We start from the raw sequence: 12,170 nt of genomic DNA on the forward strand, positions 1-12,170 counted from the left end.
GAGCAGACCTTCTATTTCATTCCATTAATACACATTACAAATGCCGAGATTTGCTCATAAACGAGAAGCACATGAAATTCAATTCTTGCAAACAATGTATGGGAAATTACTCCAAACAAATCTTACCAGGTGAATAGCATGTAAAACGATCCAAAAATCTTAACTTACAACTTTACAGATGCAGAATTCAATCATACCTTAAGTCCTCATTTCAGACACCATCTGATTACACACTTCTTAACATAACAACAACAAGCTGTTGTAAATTCAAGACAAATATTAAGGTTAGTTCTACAAGCCACCCTCTTTATCTGTCAACTTCCTTGACGAGAACTTGTAAGGATCAGAGCCAGCACTGCTCTTTGAATCCCCATTACTGAATGCCACCGACTTTTTAAGAAACTGAAATTCATCCATGGACTGCCTTTGAATTCTATTTCTTCTCTGCTTTGCCTTGGTAGCTTCTGTCATGTTCATATAGTTTGGCCTGCTGCTGGTTTCTTCTGTTCTATCTGAAGTGGTGTTCCCAGAAACTGGAGTTGTGGTTGTTAAAATTGAAGATGAAGCCGAGCTCTCATCGTGCCTGAAATCAGAACTTGGACTGGAGGACGAGTGGGTAGCTTGTGCAACCAGTGGAGGTTTTGCAGATATCCTTGTCGTGACATTGTTCTTCCTTACTTTCACCGAACTAGGTTCAGACAACCGAGAAGGGTTTCCTTTGAAATCTTTCAGTTTGCAATTAATTTCCCGGCAGGTCCTAGATAATGGAGTTGTCTCCACAGGTTCAGAATTGGTTTGTTCCATTAATCTATTTTCCCAAGGCTTTGCCGCCATCCATCTTTCCAGCCAGCTCCAGCCCCAGCTATTCTTATCAAGTTCTTGGTTTTTTAGTGATGGTACAGAAAAATGCGTGCTGGAACCAGTACTTTGGCTTGGTTTCCACTGCCAAAGAAAAAAGAAAATGAATGTAGTGTTGAAACGCAGGAGGAGAAGAACAAAGGTGAATTTGACTGCTCAAAATACCTTCTGTGCTAGAGAGTATGCAAGAGCTCTCTCTCTCTTGAAAGCTCCTTCTTGCCTCATTTGTATCTTTGCCTTAACCTCTTCCAGGGTTCCTCTGCTATCACACCACCCTTGCTGATATATTCCAGCAAAAATGAAGTTTGTCTACAGAGGAAAGATTTGATAATATAATGAATAGAATGACAATGGAATCTACCTCAGCCTGTTTCAAGAGCTCATCCTTGGCCCGGCGTTCATCCAGCACCTTCTGCACGGCTTGTCCCTCTACAGACATACGAACACGACGAGCTCTGACCCGGGCTTGTACACGAACAAGAGCTTGCATGCACCTAAGAGTTACAGCAGCTTGTTTCCGAACCTGCCTGCCACGGACTATGGCTTGAAGTCTCACCAATCCTTTCAAAGCCCTTAAAGCTCTTCTTGCCTAAATTATTCACCCACCAACAAATAAGGAATTAATCATTCAAGTGAAATAGGAAAGAATTCATAATATTTCATCAAAAGAAGTCTGAAAAAAGAAGTTGAAAACCTACAAAGTGGCATAAAAATATATTTCATGTATGAAAAGCTAGATTTTCTTCAAAAGAAACCCCACTGAAGAACTCACCAAGAATCCTCTGAATGCTGTTTGGATTCTAATAGCAGCCCATTCTTGCCTCACAACTCTGAAATCTTTAGGAGGAGCCCTCACAACAGTTGCTACAGCAGCAGTGAAAGCATCATTATTCACAGATGAAGAATCAGAAGAGAAATCTGACCCACCAATTGTTCCCCCATTTCTTTTGAAACCTTTCCACGAGGACCCACCAAGATCTCCTGATGAACTCCTCCATATCCTCCATTTCTTGCCCTTTCCACCAACTTTTTCCTTTAAAAGTAGGAGTCAAAAAGGGAAAATTTTAGCAAAGGCATAAAAGATTCAACACAGAGATCAAGTATTAGGGAATGTATGCATCAGCAACCGTTAAAGCTTGTACCTTTTTAGTCCAAAATGCATACCCATACCATAAACTATGTAAAATTTGTTTTCTACATTTTGAGTTACAGGAAGCAGGAACATTGGATTCTGAGTCAACATTCGCATGAACAAGCGTAATGCGGCATAGATTAACGCAAATTACTATGAATGAAGTAAAATATGTTACCCACACCAACAGATATGTACAATAGCGATCATTAAACCTCAGCTTTCCAATTGATATACGTTATGGTTGGCAGAAGGATGGAATTTTAGTAAACATTCATAATAAAAAGAAAAAATCAAGAGAAGAACCCGTGTACAAATGTGCAGACATTTAAACTTGTCATTTGATAAATGAAGTAAAGAACAAGAAAGATGTCAAATATCATTGAAGTGGAAAAATAAATGGAACCATCACCCACTACTAAATGCAATCAAGAACTCAAAAGATTGAATCTTTGTTGGCAGAGTATTTAAGCTTACATGGTCATCTTTATCAGGTTTCTTGAGTCCTATCAATGCTTTAACCCATTTGCCTGAAGCCCCCATTTGAAAAATGAAGTACTTTGGATAACAATCTTCCTTCTGATGTTTGAAGCAAGCTTCTCAGAGGAGCAAAAAAGACACCTTTGAAACAGAGATGAAGAGACAAAATGAAAGTGAAGAATCAAAAGCAAGAAAAAAGGAGAGAAAATGAAAAAGAAGAAGAGTACATGTGGGTTAATGGTATCTGTGAAGCAACTGATAGGCAACCACACATAGAGAGGACCAGAGCTTTTAAGAGCTGTAAAAAATTTCTGCTTCAAAAGAATAAAACTTAAATATGGGCATTTATGCTACAAAGAGTGAGTTTGGGGGGGGGGGGGGGGGTAGGGGGTATCGGAGACAGCACTCCAAGAGACTTAACATTAGAATTACACCATTATGAACTAATCATCATTCAAGAAAAATAAATACCTAAATCAGCTAAAGAAAAGAAATTTGTGAAATCTATATATATTTCCTCCTTTTTATTATTCTTCATTTGCTTAAAAGTGGATTTCTTTTTAAAAAAAGCCGCAGTTAATTACATACAGTGAAACATCATTATTAGTTGAGACCACAGAGCCCACAAACAAAATCTGCAAGCAAGATTTACTAACAATCTCTCCTAACTTGACACATAATGAAAAATGTTAAAAATATTCTTTTGTCGTAAAATCTTGAAATGTTGGAAAGTGGAAATTGTCTTGAGAAGAAACAAAGTCATGCAAAAAGACTCTCCTTTTATTGGTAAAATCTTGAACCACTTAACTAAGATATAACTAATCTTGGTAAAATCTTGTTATATTGTTAAAAATTGGCAATCAAATTACAAGTAAAAAAAAAAAAAGATTATTTATTGGTGTGTGTAGTGGGGGGTGGTGGGTACACTACGTGGTGAGTGGGGGAATGACTGATGCACAACTGTGTGTACTGTGTGCAGATTTTTGGGGGGGGGTTTTGTTTGTTCGTTTGTTGTGTCCAATGAGTGAATGAGCCGTTGGTTTGGGGAGAGTTTTGAGATTTGAAATTCAAAAAAGTAACGGTTTATTCCCGCTTTGGGTGGAGGGGAACAGACGAAATGGCCCACGTCTTTCGAGAGTAATTACGATAATGGTATATATTATTTGAGGTGGACTGGAATTGGATCCTAAAAAGGCATGCCAACCCGTTTGGTGTGAAGCATGCATGAAAAGGCACAAATAAATAAGAAGACTATTAACACCAAATGTAAGCAGACAATGAAATCGCTAAAGTCAGTGCAGTGAAGATCTATGCTGTCTTTGCAGATAAAGCCACAACATTAGCCTCGGATCCCTCTGTCCCACTTCGGACTACACACCCACCCACCCACACTATTTTGAAGGTTCAAATTTGCCAAAACAATGATGTACTATACTTGTGCTATAATAAGGTTCAAGAATGTTTTAATATGGTGCTCCATGGAAAATATATATTGTCACCGTGCCTGCTCATGCCCCATTAAGGCTTGAGGTTTCCATACAATGTTGATGCAATTAACAGCCTGGAACATGGATGCCATAGTTCTTCGTTTCATTAATTACACGGTCATGGTTCGTTAGGAGTTTGTATGACCGACAACATGTAAAAGTTTAGATAAAGTTTTGACTCTCAGGTTTACTGAATGGAGTCAACAATAAAGATGGTGAGAAGGGTCTGCAGGGAGATGATGGATGTTTCACTATCAAAATTTATGGGGACCTCTTCTTGAATGTTGGCAATCAAGTCACTTTGGTAAGAAGAGATTGACAGGTCGTCTCACAAAATTTAACATCACGTCAAAGGTTATTTCAAATGAGTTTTTGTTTGTATTTGGGTTCAATCTGAATTCTATTTTCGTTAAAAATCCAGTGATTTTCAAGTAATGAAGTGATGGTTTTGTGTTTATTGAATAAAATACTTTTACCAAAAGAACATGTTGATTGGTGTTCTTCTTCCCATGCAATTACAAGGTGAATTGTTTAATGAACTGAATTAATTACGAGGTACTCAGGCATGAACACCGAGGTCGAAAACTTGCAGTCACTTTGTCTGTACCCATTTCTTTTTTATTGTGGGAATATTAAAATCCCAATTGGGCAACACTCTGTCTTGCTACGAAAAATAAAAATGTTAGGAGTAAAAAGGTTGGTTTGACCGACATTACTGTCTTCGAATGTACCAACTATTAACAAATAAAATGCCTGGATGCAATCATGCAAGAGATTCCATCAGACAGTATCTTATTAGTAGAACTCTGTGCAATTTAGGATGAGGCAATGGGGAAATACAGACTTGACAATTTTGCAACTAAGCTTATTATTGTACGGACAACAAGAATTAAACTAATGAAATGTGCTAATAAGCTAGCTAGGAACATCTACTGACTGTCGCACGAGTAATGCATCAGTTGATGGTCAGATGATCAACAAACAAGTCATTCAATAACTGGTTACGACTTCAAAGTCGAACTTGCAGTTGAAGGAGACGATCTTGGGCTAAGGAAGCCCCATATTTGTAAGCCTAGGGGAGAGCCAAATCTTGGGGCTGGGCCGTGGGGAAGGGATTGGAGTGTGAGTCTTGGAGTAGCGTGGTGATGGAAGCGTAGGTGATAGATTAACTTTTTCAAGTGCCTGGGACTGAAGCTCCATTGGATAATCCCTAACACACCCAATCCGAGGACCAACTCCACTAGCCCACTTGCATGATAAAATCTTGGTCAATTCGAGTCTAGTTGCATTTATGTTTGTTGTATTGATTCCCATACTGCCTTCTGCTATGCGGTTTACAGGGCTGTTATATCCAATACCATCTGCTGTTGTTGTCAATGCAGCTTCGGGGTGGCCCTCCTCCGTTTCTGCCTTAAATTCCTCATCCGTTGCTTTAAGTGGTGGCGAGTCATCATGGATTGAACACCTCTGCAGAGAATAGGTCATGTTTATAAATACTTACTACGTTCTTGCGGTCCATGATCCAAGTCCAGAAGTGATTTCATCCATAAGTATGAGAAAGGTTACCTTGACATTAGTCATGTCTACATGGTTCTCCTCAAGAAAACTGATGAATTCCTTAAAGTTGTCTTCTGTAGGGAGATAGTGACCGCTATAAGGCCATATTGCCTGCACAGAAGAGGGCAAAAAATGATAATGAATGAATTAACACTTTTTCGAGAATGAAAAACAGTTGAATATGTATGTCAATTAAGATGGTTTGAGTTCATAGATTTTTACCTCAAGAATACCATTATGAGCAGTCAATCTACCAGCTGAGGTTGTAACCCCACCTGACAAGAAACTTGAATGCTGAAAAACACCTTTCCTCTTCTGTCCCACATACAAAGACCTTGATGTGCTCAGGACGAATATCCACTTGGTGCACTCATCTGTGTTCAGTAAATTGCCACTTTGCTTGTATACTAGCTTCCCTTCCTCCACAATCACTTCATATGATTCCCTCTCTTTCTGTCATATGATACGAAAACAAGTTTAATTAGAATGCAATATCTAAGACGAGATACACACTCCTTCCTTTTTGTTTGTAGGAATTATAAGGCTTACAGGGCCAAGATACTGGATGCATTGACGCTGCAAGTCGACTCTGGGACAGCTTGGAAGATTTACTTCCTTACCTTCACCAATATCCAACCTTCAACACAAAGAAATGACAAAGAACATAGCATTATTTGATTAATTAAATGATAGGCTGGAGTGTACTTTATTTTGACCTTTTGGATGGATGCTGTATGGATGAGAATAGCCTTACCAATAGAAGAAAGGCTGGTAACTTTTCCTCTCAAACCATACATCGTAATAGAAGTGTAAGCTGCGTCCATAGCGATGACGGGGATCAATCTGCGGGAATGATAAAACACAATTATCAGATGTTACATCTTTTGAACTCTTAACTGACACACGAGCACCTACACATTTCTGTAAGAAAATAGAAATCCTCATCGGTTTAGAGCCAGTAACCAGCAAAACTCTTCTTGGAAATTTGAGATTTTAATTCAGATTAAACATATAAACAGGTAACCATTCCTGCATAGTCAACACGACTCAACATTTTCCTCCCTGGAACTTCATTACAGCTATTTCAATTATGACATGATATCAAATAAACATCGTGGAGGAGCTTACAGCTTCAAGCCAATGATGCAAAGCTAGTTTCTGAGCTTTCTCATCCTTGAGTAACCCCTTGCCAACCTATGTAGACATAATAAGCAAATACATCTTTTAGGCTGTAATAATTCCATGAGACCTGATACTTTATAATGTCCATAGCGTATATGACATACCTTAGCAGCCCTTCTCTTTGCACGATACCACCGCGATGCAGCAGTTTCCTGTTCGTTGCTTTTGAAGTATGATATCGAGCTTTGGTCCAGAGCTGCTGAATCTAATGTTTTCCACCTAGAACACAGTAAGGGAAAGAAAACATTGAAATAGATCAATTAAAAGCATTAGGATGTCCTCATCTTTTCTGGAAATTGGTCGAGTATAACGACACAAACCAGAGTTCTTCAACCACAACTGCACAATCTGCAAGGTTTCTTCGTGTCCTATAACTCTTGTATACTTTTTGCAGCTTAGTTGCGGCATCATTCAGCTCGTTAATAGGCCTTGGAGAAGAGAACAGAAGAGGCTCTGCAACTGGAATGGAAAATTTGGGCTTCGGCCCGTTATTTGGTTCTTGATCTTTTCGTTCAAAAGATTTTGAATTCTCATTCTCCTCGCCCACAACCAATCCTTGTAGAGGAACAGGTGTTTTTAGCATTTGCTTTTGGGATTTTGGGCTATTGCCAAGAGTGCTTACACCTTCCTTCTTGAAACTAAATGTTCTCAAGATCACCTCTCCTTCTTTGCTCCCAAAGCTCATCGATCTTGCAACTATTGTCTCTACATTATCTGTCAAATTGAAAATCTTGAGCCTGAACTTGTCGTTCCATGCTGATAAAAGTAATGAAAGTGTTAACCCCATTTGCTAGCAGCAACAACAAAGCTATTAGCTCCTGATCCCTGTGATAATACAAAACTTGCTCAAATCCTTCTGAACAAGATTAAAAAACCATCACTAGATCAGTACCCTTCATTTCTATACATCCCTGCTTACAGTTAATTAAATCACAACTAAGACAAACCCCCAATACATTTACAAACGATATTTCATGCAAAATGAAATCAAGAAACACAGAATCATTCTGAGCAAAACCCTTTTTACCTTGGGAAATAAAAAGCAGGATGAGTTCTTCTTTCTCTATAAACTTCTACTTCTTGATATTCAGTCTATATCCCACCAGAAAGTTCCACTTGGAATAAATGAACTCAAGTACAGAAGCCACCTACTCTGTACTGAGATACCAAGTGCATGCAACCATTTTATACTAGGTGGTCTCAAGAACTGTCCAACATCCCAGTCAGCTAGCAAGAAGTAAATTCAACAAAGTGTAACAAAAAAGACAGATCTTCCAAGTAGACGAACCAGAAAAAGGTTGTGGAAAATCTTGGCCGATGAACCTTCGGGTGAAGTACAACGTTGAAGTAGGAGCAAATAAGTTCCCGTGAGTTGATTTTTCATTACCAAAACAGTGACAATAGAAGGTTATTCATGCAATGTCATGTCCTATATTGCTGTACAAAATATTCTTGTGGACTTAATCTTTTTGGGATTTATCTATTCTGTTTCTTTATTTTTTTGGGGTCTTTCTTCTTCTCTCGAACTATATATTATGATGTACGATGGTTCGTCAGACATAAATATTGCCGTGTAAGAAATATATCATGAAAAAACAAAAATGAAGCAAAATTATGAACCCCTCTTACCTAAGTGGACAAGATTTTCCTGTAATGTGCCCGATTCACAAGTCATGTGAGAGCAACGTGCCAACATATATGTGCTTATTGATATTTATGCATTTCATTTGACTTTGACTTTAATTCTTAAACTCATCTCTTTTAAAATGCGTTGATTTTTCTGAATTATGTCACTTATTAGGACGACTTTTGGAGTTGATAATTCAAATTGAATTTTTTTTAGTAAATTAAATGAGTTATATCAGTTTATGAATTAAGGCTTGTTGGTATTAACATGATCTTGAAAATAAATTAACAAGATTATATCATATATCATGGACTCTAAATAAATTTTTACTGCAGATTTCGTCAAATAATATATATGTATAGAGAGAGAGAGAGAGAGAGAGAGATCAATGAAGGCCTAGTATATAACTTTTGAATGGAAAATTTGGCTCAGCCGACGCCTGTTTTTTTAAAAACTTTCCTCTTTTCCAAAAACTTCCAACTTGTCAGAATTATTTCTAAAATGCAGCCCATATGCATTAGTTAATTACACACTGTAGCTCAGTTTTTACAAATTGTAGAGTAGCAATATATGACTATATAATAGTTCCATCAACCCCATTGGTCGAACGTAGCGTCAATCAACTTCTAAACTTTAACTTGTTCTGCCAACTTGAGGGACTCAAGTTTGAGTCAAGACATATACATATACATAGGTTACTTCTGAGAAATCTATTTTTCACTTGGTCAAAGCCCTAATGCACGACATGCCAATAAGAGAAACTAGCAACGAAATTTACTCAAGTGATGCAGTTCGTTCCGACTACTGAAAAATTATGAAAGTCGTACCTAAGAATGAATTGTGGCCTGGCTGTCAATATGTCCGAGTCCGTATGTTGGAAGTCTTGTTTCTGGAGTTAGTTTTTTTTGGGTAAATGTAATTTTCATTAACTGAAGAATAGTAGTACAACACAGTGTTTATCAGTTGGTTTCTCCCGTTACAGACCACGGGATACGCCATAGTCTGTATAAGGCACATGTGCTAACTGAACAAGCTAAATTAATGCTAAGAATCTTCTGCTTAACATCGTTAACAATCAAGAAAGCCAAAGTAGTCGATGTTCTTTCTTCATGCTCGAATCGCCTCAGGTTCCTCTCCCTCCAAATATGATAAACACAAGAAGCAAGCAGTGCTCTATAAGCAAGGTTGACAATATGCTTGCCCCTCCATTTCCGTGCTGCCCAATCAATGTCATTTGCCCAATCTCGGTTAGGCCATGGAAATCGGACCAATCTGCGAATCTCGAAAAGACACCGTCTACTATATCGGCATTGGAAAAAGAGGTGAGTATGAGTCTCCATCGTCCCATCACACAAGACACAATCACCGAGATGAGAGAGCCATGGCTTGTCCGTCGTTGGGAGTTTGCCGAGAATTACCATCCATAAAATGAAAAGGTGACGAGGGATTTTACAGGAGCCCGAAAGTAGTGAAACCCAGTCTACTTTCGTCCCTGGTGGATCAAATAATCTGGTAAGTGCCTTGGTCGAAGGTTGACCGCCGTCCAATCTCCAAATAATACGGTCTGCTCCTCCATGGATTGGAGGTAGTAAATGAGTAATATCCAAGCACTCGAAATCCGTGATAGGAGGCCATCGCCAATTGCCTCCATAAATGACCGAGCTAAGCTTGGTCGACAAGTGAAGTCCCAGTAGGTCCGGAGCGCGTGGGAATCTGTCAATAAGTGGCCCAAGAGGGTGCCATGGATCCTGCCAAATATAGAAACTCGTCCCATCCCCAATGCGGTAATCCACCATTGGGCGGAGGAAACTTCGCAGACGTAGCAATTTCCTCCAACCCCACGAACCCCTATCATCCCGTATTGTCCAAACAGAGGTTTTTTGTAACCGACCAGCGTACAACCAGTCCACCCAAATTGATGTCCTCTCGCATCTAATCACATCACAAAGTTTCTTGCTCATTAATGCCCGATTTAATGTTGCAACATCACTGATTCCTTGGCCTCCCTCCACAACAGGCCGACACACGTCTTTCCATGCCACCTTTGCATATCCACTATTCCCCGTTCCTTTCCATAGAAAAGCTCGTACTCTTTTCTCAATTTCTTTAATGATTTTCTTAGGCAAAATGAATGCAGAAGCCCAATAAACACTAAGTGAAGTGAGTACAGATTTAATAATTTGTACTCTACCTGCATATGAAAGTTGAAGCCCCTCCCAACCAGCTATACGTTGATCAATTTTTATCAATAACGGTTGACAATTAGAAGCAGACAATCTAGAAGATATGAGTGGAAGGCCAAGGTACCTCATCGGCAATTGGCCTTCCTGGAACCCGAGTAAAGTCAGCATATCTTCCCTCATCCCCTGTGCTGACCGTGAAATAATAAGATGACTCTTTTGGACGTTCAACTTCAGCCCCGACCATCCTGCAAACCGATCTAGTCCTGTTTTGAAAACTCCAATAGAAGCGATGTTAGCCCTGCTGAATAATAGTATATCGTCAGCGAACCCAAGTTGGAACACCCGTGCAGCCTCACATTTCCAATGAAACGTAAAAAGCTCGTCTTGATCAATCAACTGGAGAAACCCCAAGTGTAACACCTCCATAACCAGGACGAATAAATACGGCGAAAGAGGATCCCCCTGTCGAAGCCCTCTCGCTCCCGTGAAGAATCCATGGGGTTTTCCATTGAGCCCGACTGAGAAAGATGCTGTAGTGACACACTCCTCAATCCACCTGATAAATATGTTAGGGAACCCAAATAACTGTAAAACAGCAGACAGAAAGTCCCACTCAACCGTATCATACGCCTTTCTAATATCCACTTTCAGTGCACATCTGGGAGGGAGGCGTGTCTGGTTGTATCCCGAAAAAAGTTCCTGAGCTAGCATGATATTATCACCGATACTTCTGCCAGGCACAAACGCCGCTTGGCAGGGGCTAATAAGTTTGTCCAAAACCACACTCAATCGTTGGACAATAAGTTTGGCAATAATCTTATAAAGCACATTACAACAAGAAATGGGTCGAAAATCACTAACGGCCATTGGGGAGTGTACCTTCGGTATAAGCGCCAGTAAAGTGGTATTGATTTGTTTCAATAGCCTTCCAGTAGTAAAGAAATCCAACATTGCTCTCGTCACCTCCCGTCCTACAATCGGCCATGCAGCTTTAAAGAACCCTGATGAGTAACCATCAGGCCCAGGCGCTTTATCCTCAGCAATATCAAATAGTGCCTGTTTAACATCAGAAGGGGTGAAAGGCAATAAGATAGAATTGACCTCTTCATCTGTCAGCAAATGTCGTGCCCACGGTCTAAGGAACCTAATATCCACCATGTCCCGACGTCTCTCTCCTCCTAGCAGGTTATGGTAGAAGGAGACAAATTCATTAATCACCGCCTCTTGCTCCCTGTGGGTAACTCCATGTTCATCGTTAATTTGCAAGATTCTCCTCGCTGTCCTTCGTTGCGCAATCTTGCGGAAGAACACTCTGGAACATTGGTCACCCCCCTTCATCCACTCCATTTTAGCTCTCTGACGAAGCATGATTTCCTCGAGCTTCGCCGCTTTTGCCAAGACCATTCGACAGCAGTGCTCCAGGAGTAGGAACAAATCCTCCTGTCTGTTCGAGCTAACTAGGATTTGTGCTGCTTCAAGAAAACCCTTAGCCAACTGCACATTGTGCGATAAATCTCCCTTATTCCTTCTCTGTTCTCGAAAAACTGGTTTCAATGCTTTGAGTTTCCGAGTCACCGCGTACATCGGTACTCCAACTATCTCATGCTGCCATATACTCTGCACACTGGAAATGAATTTTGGTGAGCGGGTAAGATAATTGTCAA

General features: G+C 39.8%; 2 protein-coding genes across 3 annotated transcripts; both read right to left on the bottom strand.

Moving 5' to 3' along the window:
• Positions 1 to 97: 97 nt before the first annotated feature.
• Positions 98 to 2,835, bottom strand: IQD6 (IQ-domain 6). 2 transcript variants are annotated; one of them, XM_088881999.1, is made up of 6 exons: positions 2,698 to 2,835; positions 2,468 to 2,611; positions 1,631 to 1,891; positions 1,220 to 1,447; positions 1,024 to 1,137; positions 98 to 942 (listed from the first exon to the last, which is right to left on the bottom strand). In XM_088881999.1, exons 2-6 carry the CDS (start codon positions 2,531 to 2,533, stop codon positions 292 to 294), a joined length of 1,320 nt encoding a protein of 439 aa, XP_088738125.1. In that variant the 5' UTR covers positions 2,534 to 2,611; positions 2,698 to 2,835; the 3' UTR covers positions 98 to 291. The 2 variants fall into 2 exon arrangements, with proteins under 2 accessions (XP_088738125.1, XP_011081675.1); XM_011083373.3 differs by having other exon boundaries at positions 2,468 to 2,798.
• Positions 2,836 to 4,694: 1,859 nt separating this feature from the next.
• LOC105164663 (IQ domain-containing protein IQM1) lies at positions 4,695 to 8,104 on the bottom strand. Its single transcript, XM_011083371.3, has 9 exons — positions 7,724 to 8,104; positions 7,017 to 7,521; positions 6,801 to 6,915; positions 6,643 to 6,708; positions 6,269 to 6,357; positions 6,064 to 6,151; positions 5,737 to 5,967; positions 5,524 to 5,625; positions 4,695 to 5,424 (listed from the first exon to the last, which is right to left on the bottom strand). Exons 2-9 carry the CDS (start codon positions 7,481 to 7,483, stop codon positions 5,005 to 5,007), a joined length of 1,578 nt encoding a protein of 525 aa, XP_011081673.2. The 5' UTR covers positions 7,484 to 7,521; positions 7,724 to 8,104; the 3' UTR covers positions 4,695 to 5,004.
• Between the last annotated feature and the right edge of the window lie 4,066 nt (positions 8,105 to 12,170).

The sequence above is a fragment of the Sesamum indicum genome, linkage group LG6, assembly GCF_026168435.1.
Source record: "Sesamum indicum cultivar Baizhima isolate 11 linkage group LG6, ASM2616843v1, whole genome shotgun sequence".
Taxonomy (NCBI): domain Eukaryota; kingdom Viridiplantae; phylum Streptophyta; class Magnoliopsida; order Lamiales; family Pedaliaceae; genus Sesamum; species Sesamum indicum.

What these genes read in the sequence shown, in the direction of transcription:
- IQD6 (XM_088881999.1), bottom strand. Translation starts at nt 2,533, where the DNA reads ATGGGGGCTTCAGGCAAATGGGTTAAAGCATTGATAGGACTCAAGAAA. An exon ending in AACCTGATAAAGATGACCAT is followed by an intron (nt 1,892 to 2,467) that starts GTAAGCTTAAAT and finishes CTACTTTTAAAG; the next exon opens with GAAAAAGTTGGTGGAAAGGG. An exon ending in AGCTCTTGAAACAGGCTGAG is followed by an intron (nt 1,138 to 1,219) that starts GTAGATTCCATT and finishes GGAATATATCAG; the next exon opens with CAAGGGTGGTGTGATAGCAG.
- LOC105164663 (XM_011083371.3), bottom strand. Translation starts at nt 7,483, where the DNA reads ATGGGGTTAACACTTTCATTACTTTTATCAGCATGGAACGACAAGTTC. An exon ending in GTTGTGGTTGAAGAACTCTG is followed by an intron (nt 6,916 to 7,016) that starts GTTTGTGTCGTT and finishes ACTGTGTTCTAG; the next exon opens with GTGGAAAACATTAGATTCAG. An exon ending in CAAAGAGAAGGGCTGCTAAG is followed by an intron (nt 6,709 to 6,800) that starts GTATGTCATATA and finishes ATGTCTACATAG; the next exon opens with GTTGGCAAGGGGTTACTCAA.